Here is a 7,500-nt window from a genome sequence, read left to right as displayed (position 1 = left end):
AACAACACACACTTGTTCAACCCTCTGTAAATAAGTCAGTTCTTAACATAAAGACCTAAAACTCAATATTCTACAAGAGCCAACGTTCAGATTCCTGTGTCAACCAGAAGTGCCTTAAAATGGTGTCATAGGGGCTGTTTTGAAGGGTTAAAAAGGTCAGATCTTTCCACAACTTCATATGTGTGAGTAAGCAACCCTCATGAACTGTAATTCAGTCATATATCCAATCAGATGTCAAAGAAAAGCTCTCTCACACACACACACACAGCAAGGACGGAGTGACACAGTGCGGTGCTTAAAGACACAAAGAGCCTGCAATGGCATTACCATTATCTATAGGCTGTGCCGAGTTCAATGAGACGCCCCGCTTGACCGTAGCTCGCTCGGTCTGAGCGCAGTGACCGTGAGAAAACTAGGCCCAAAATGATGCCTGCACCAATATGTCAAGTGCTTTTGGGTGACAGTGAGAGAACCGTTAGGGTTAGAAGCACAATTCAACCTCAGGAGCGTTCCCGAGGTCCTCCCGATCTGTGCAAGCCTAACCTTGACCCTGTGGCATTAACCCTTCACAGTAAAAAGAAGGTGTTTAGATCAAAAAGTGTGCAATGACTTCTCTCCCCATAGGAATACATTGACAATTCTCCTAAATTCAACCTGAAGTCTATGTGGGTTATGAATGCCTTATGAACCTGTCTTCTATAACAATCCATCAGGCTACTGTGAGGTCTACCTGTGTCGATTCTAAGATTCCTGGAGCAACCCGAAGTTGTTAAAATCACCCTAGAGCTATTGTCATATAAGCAACCTGCAGATAGTGAAAATCACGCAACTCAACCATGAGACATTCAGTCAATTCTTAAGGTAGAGACTTCATATTCAGGATTCTGTTTATGTCTACCCCAAAGACAACGTGTGTGGAGCAAGAGCTTCCTGTGACAACCGGAAGTTGTTAAAAACAGCATAGAGCTATTGTCATATGGCCACCTGCACATAGTGAAAATCACGCAACTCAACCATGTGTCATTCAGTCAATTCTTAAGGTAGAGGCTTCTTATTCAGGATTCTGTTTATGTCTACCCCAAATACAACGTGTGTGGAGCAAGAGCTTCCTGTGACAACCGGAAGTTGTTAAAAACAGCCTAGAGCTATTGTCATATGGCCAACCAGCAGATAGTGAAAATCACGCAACTCAACCATCTGTCATTCAGTCAATTCTTAAGGTAGAGACTTCATATTCAGGATTCTGTTTATCCCTACCCCAAAGACAACGTGTGTCTATTCTTTTTGCAAAAAAAACTAAAACACACACACACAATTTGTCCATAGGGACATAGTGTGGGGCTTAGAGGCTTATACCGCCTTCAATAGTTATTTTCGTTCAAACGATTCAAGAACCGTCAGACCTAGAGCTCCGAAATTTTAGAAACCTGTTCTAGAGCTCAAGTCGATAGTGCACGGTGATTTATGTGGCTCTAGAAGGTTCTCAGACCGAGAAACCGCATCGTGCATTTGCAATATGTTCAATTCATTTTGAATATCACAGACATGGCAACATGTAGAAATGTCCCAGAGTCGCAAGAATAGATGCATTGAAACCGCCTCGGCCCATAGAGACGGACCCCAATGTCTCTGTCCGATTTCTCATTCAGGGACCCCGTAGTAACGCCCTGAAAAATGGATTTTCAGCACCAATTGCTCGGGCACCGAATGACCTATCGAGCCGAAACTTGGGATTCGGGGTCGCCTCACATAGGCCTACACATATTGTCAGAGCTGGACCCGCAGCTATAACGTAACTATGTGTTTTATGTTTTTTTATGGTTAAAATTGAAAGCACTGTGAATTATGGGCCTTCTCTGACATATGTGATAGTTGGCTTCTATACGAGTTGGAAAAAGTGGATTTGGTGTCAGATGGTATCAGTTTGGTGTCAGAATGACATCTAATTGACTGATGGACGCTGACTGCTGGGTGACGAGCAATGGAGAGGAACCACAGTCACTGCCCGGCCATCCCGAATTCATCGGGCCAGTCAATTATGCATTTCTGCAGTATTTTTGAGCATGCATAAATTCGTGAAGCTAAATGCCCATTGAATCATATTGCAAACGTAACGCGCAATATAGCAAATGTAACGTGCATTTGCAGTATGATTCAACAGCAAAAAATATCACCAAAGTTGACATGATGAATCATATTGCAAACGTAACGCGCAATATTGCAAACGTAACGCGCGTTTGCAATATGATTCAACAGCAAAAAATATCACCAAAGTTGACATGATGAATCATATTGCAAACGTAACGCGCAATATTGCAAATGTAACGTGCATTTGCAATATGATTCAACAGCAAAAAATATCACCAAAGTTGACATGATGAAATCAACACAATGAGCGATAGAGAGGAACCACAGTCACTGCACGGCCATCCCCAGTTCATTGGGACAGTCAATTATGCATTTCTGCAGGGTTTTTGAGCATGCCAAATTCGTTATGTTGAGGCCCATTGAAACATATTGCAAATGCGCATCCGTGCACATGGTGACCCGAAATGGGTTACCAGGATTAATTTTTTAGAAGGGTTTTAAATGCCTTTAGGGTGCAAGGGGTCCACGGTTGGGTAGGGAGCACCTTCCATCAGTGCCCATCCAATATGGGGCGCCCCTAGTCATTTTGGACATTTTTCAACAAAGAAAAATCGCTAAAAACGACAGTCCCACTTCTCTCATGTCACCATCAAGCCATGGAGAGGAACCACAGTCACTGTCCGGCCATACCGAGATCATCGGGACAGTCAATTATTCATTTCTGCAGTATTTTTGAGCATGCCTAAATTCGTGATGCTAAATGCCCATTGAATCATATTGCAAATGTAACCCGCTATATTGAAAATGTAACGCGCATTTGCAATATGATTCAACAGCAAAAAATATCACCAAAGTTGACATGATGAAATCAACACAACGAGCGATGGAGAGGAACCACAGTCACTGCACGGCCATCCCGAGATCATCGGGCCAGTCAATTATGCATTCTGAGCATGTCAAATTCGTTAAAAATGTTTAACGCAACAGAGTCCCACTTCTCCCTCATCATACATGACAAGTAGACTGTCTGCATTGATTCATGGCTTAACATAGGGCTATATATCATTTGGGCAGTATAAATGCCATTTGGACTATGGTTCACTGACTTTTGGGTTTGGAAACCGACTTCCTATGATCGTACATGGCAAACGGACAAACATCCTGATTTGGCACATTCAATACTTTCATACACGTATAATTGACAAAAAAAGAATTGGACATTTCATTTGCACATTTCTAATGGCATTTGGCAAAAAAAAGAAAAAAATATGTCACTTTTGACTTCCTATGAAATCATATTCCAAATGCACAAATCATATGCCTTATGCACAAGCAAATATGTCACTTTTGACTTCCTATGAAATCATATTCCAAATGCACAAAACATATGCCTTATGCACAAGCAAAAACAACCCAAAAAATGATGTCAATAAAATATGTCAAATGTATGTCCATACAGCTCTTATACATGTGTAATTGACAAAAATTTCGAAAAACGGTCCAGAAACCACTCTTCAAGGGGTTGAAAAGTTTTCAAAAAATATGTCATTTTTTCTAAATTTGACTCTTGGGTCTTGAATTGTGTTACATTTGCAATATGAAAATTCACAGCGGAGAGCTCTAGCCATCTATTGGATATTTGCTGTGATTTGGCACATTCAATACTTTCATAATTGACAAAAAAAAGCATTGGACATGTCATTTTGCCAAAAAAAAGAAAAAAAAAGTCACTTTTTTCCTATGAAATCATATTCAAAATGCACAAAACATATGCCTTGTGCACAAGCAAAAGCAACCCAAAAAACGTCAATAAAAAACGTCATAAGCATGTTCATACAGCTCTTATACATGTGTAATTGACATAACAATCGAAAAAAAAAAAATCGAAAAACGGTCCAGAAACCACTTTTTTAAGGGTTGATAAGTTTTCAAAAAAAATGTCATATTATCAAAATCTGACCCTTGGGTGTAGACTTGGGTATCATTTGCTGTATGAAAATCCACGGTGGAGCGCGCTCGCCATCTAAAGGAAATTTGGGGTGTTACAATTGGCAATTGCCATCGCAAAATTGCCATATGATTTGCACGGAGATGGACCGCTTTTGGTGGTATTTACAATCGTGTGTATGATTCGTGCTATGCCAATATGTTCCCATGTTATTTTGTCCAAATCAGGGGGGTTTTCCCTTACTTAAAATCAATACACAGAAGTATATATTTTTAAACCTGCATATTTAGCTAAAAGAAATCCAGGTTAGTAGGCAATATTAAACTAGGGAAATTGTGTCACTTCTCTTGTGTTCAGTGCAGGCAGAGTCAGGGTATATGCAGGAGTTTGGGCCGCCTGGCTCGTTGCAAACTGTGTTTCTTCCTAACAAAGACCGTAATTAATTTGCCAGAATTGTACATAATTATGACATAACATTGAAGGTTGTGTAATGTAACAGGAATATTTAGACTTAGGGATGCCACCTGTTAGATAAAATACGGAACGGTTCTGTATTTCACTGAAAGAATAAACGTTTTATTTTCGAAATGATAGTTTCCGGATTCGACCATATTAATGACCAAAGGCTCATATTTCTGTGTTTATTATGTTATAATTAAGTCTATGATTTGATATTTGATAGAGCAGTCTGACTGAGCGATGGTAGGCAGCAGCAGACTCGTAAGCATTCATTCAAACAGCACTTTCGTGCGTTTGCCAGCAGCTCTTCGCTGTGCTTCAAGCATTGAGCTGTTTATGACTTCAAGCCTATCAACTCCCGAGATTAGGCTGGTGTAACCGATGTGAAATGGCTAGCTAGTTAGCGGGGTGTGCGCTAATAGCGTTTCAAACGTCACTCGCTCTGAGACTTGGAGTAGTTGTTCCCCTTGCTCTGCAAGGGCCGCGGCTTTTGTGGAGTGATGGGTAACGATGCTTCGAGAGTGGCTGTTTTCGATGTGTTCCTGGTTCGAGCCCAGGTAGGGGCGAGGAGAGGGACGGAAGCTATACTGTTACACTGGCAATAATAAAGTGCCTATAAGAACATCCAATAGTCAAAGGTATATGAAATACAAATGGTATAGAGAGAAATAGTCCTATAATTCCTATAATAACTACAACCTAAAACTTCTTACCTGGGAATATTGAAGACTCATGTTAAAAGGAACCACCAGCTTTCATATGTTCTCATGTTCTGAGCAAGGAACTTAAACGTTAGCTTTTTTACATGGCACATATTGCACTTTTACTTTCTTCTCCAACACTTTGTTTTTGCATTATTTAAACCAAATTGAACATGTTTCATTATTTATTTGAGGCTAAATTGATTTTATTGTTGTATTATATTAAGTTAAAATAAAAAAAAGTGTTCATTCAGTATTGTTGTAATTGTCATTATTACAAATATTCATAAAAATAGTCTGATTAATCGGTAGCGGCTTTTTTGGGTCCTCCAATAATCGGTATCGGTGTTGAAAAATCATAATCGGTCGACCTCTAGTTCATAGATGACCAGCAGGGTCAGGTAATTGAGGGTGCGACAGGTCAGCACCTCAGGAGTAAATGCCAGTTTGGCTTTTCATATCCGATCATTCAGAATTAGAGACAGCCGGTGTGGTAGAGAGAGAGAGAGAGAGAGATCGAAAGACTACAGACACACACACATTATGAGTAAGGACCACACACACACACACACACACACTTGTCTATAAAGACCACAGACACACACATTTGTGGAAAGATGTGAGTAATACAAATCTCAGTAGCATTAAACTGACTGCCCGTACATGGCCGACTGTACATGGCCGAATGTACTCTCAGTGTAAAGCATTTAGCACATGTACACACACACACACACACACTTGTCAGCACCTGTTCTTCCACGGTCCACAGCTGGTTAAAGGTGTCAGGTTTACTCTGGTGACACAGCCGCCCTCGGATCATCTGGACACAGACAGACAGGTTAGAGAGACGGGTCGACAGACAGGTTAGAGAGAGAGACGGGTCGACAGACAGACAGGTTAGAGAGAGAGACGGGTCGACAGACAGACAGGTTAGAGAGAGACGGGTAGACAGACAGACAGGTTAGAAAGAGACGGGTAGACAGACAGACAGGTTAGAGAGAGACGGGTAGACAGACAGACAGGTTAGAAAGAGACGGGTAGACAGACAGACAGGTTAGAAAGAGACGGGTAGACAGACAGACAGGTTAGAAAGAGACGGGTAGACAGACAGACAGGTTAGAGAGACACGGGTAGACAGACAGACAGGTTAGAGAGACACGGGTAGACAGACAGACAGACAGGCTAGAGAGACACGTAGACAGACAGGCTAGAGAGACACGGGTAGACAGACAGACAGGCTAGAGAGACACGGGTAGACAGAGAGACAGGCTAGAGAGACATGGGTAGACAGAGAGACAGGCTAGAGAGACACGGGTAGACAGAGAGACAGGTTAGAGAGAGACGGGTAGACACGTAGACAGACAGGCTAGAGAGACATGGGTAGACAGACAGACAGGCTAGAGAGACACGGGTAGACAGAGAGACAGGCTAGAGAGACATGGGTAGACAGAGAGACAGGCTAGAGAGACACGGGTAGACAGAGAGACAGGTTAGAGAGAGACGGGTAGACAGAGAGACAGGTTAGAGAGAGACGGGTAGACAGAGAGAGAGGTTAGAGAGAGACGGGTAGACAGACAGAGAGTGAGTGAGTGAGTGAGTGAGTGAGTGAGTGAGTGAGTGAGTGAGTGAGTGAGTGAGTGAGTGAGTGAGTGTAACCATTGGCAGTGTGTTTACCTGTGAGTTGCTGTTCTCCAGAGCATCACTAGAGGGCAGAGCAGAGTACAGGGTCGACGATTCACCCTCCTTGTCCTTGGGATCCAAGGGGCTGATTGGTCGGTCTGGTAATCTGACTATAGTAATAATAATAATAATACAGAACACTGATTGGTCGGTCTGGTAACCTGACTATAGTAATAATAATAATAATAATAATAATAATACAGAACACTGATTGGTCGGTCTGGTAACCTGACTATAGTAATAATAATAATAATAATAATAATAATACAGAACACTGATTGGTCAGTCTGGTAACCTGACTATAGTAATAATAATAATACAGAACACTGATTGGTCAGTCTGGTAACCTGATTATAGTAATAATAATAATACAGAACACTGATTGGTCAGTCTGGTAACCTGACTATAATAATAATAATAATACTACAGAACACTGATTGGTCAGTCTGGTAACCTGACTATAGTAATAGTAATAATAATATCAGAACACTGATTGGTCAGTCTGGTAACCTGACTATAGTAATAATAATAATAATAACAGAACACTGATTGGTCAGTCTGGTAACCTGACTATAGTAATAATACAGAACACTGATTGGTCAGTCTGGTAACCTGACTATAGTA

At 41.3% G+C, this 7,500-nt stretch overlaps 1 protein-coding gene across 1 annotated transcript in view; it reads right to left on the bottom strand.

Moving 5' to 3' along the window:
- Positions 1 to 7,500, bottom strand: part of LOC106569749 (ZZ-type zinc finger-containing protein 3) — a 62,324-nt gene that overhangs the window by 21,451 nt on the left and 33,373 nt on the right. Inside the window, 2 exon segments of the mRNA XM_045693682.1 lie at positions 5,945 to 6,016; positions 6,871 to 6,986. Of these exon segments, the coding sequence (XP_045549638.1) occupies positions 5,945 to 6,016; positions 6,871 to 6,986 (188 nt within the window).

This window comes from Salmo salar, chromosome ssa14 (assembly GCF_905237065.1).
Source record: "Salmo salar chromosome ssa14, Ssal_v3.1, whole genome shotgun sequence".
Classification (NCBI taxonomy): domain Eukaryota; kingdom Metazoa; phylum Chordata; class Actinopteri; order Salmoniformes; family Salmonidae; genus Salmo; species Salmo salar.
Note: the sequence above shows the minus strand (reverse complement) of the source record. Positions and strands in the feature narration are given on the sequence as shown.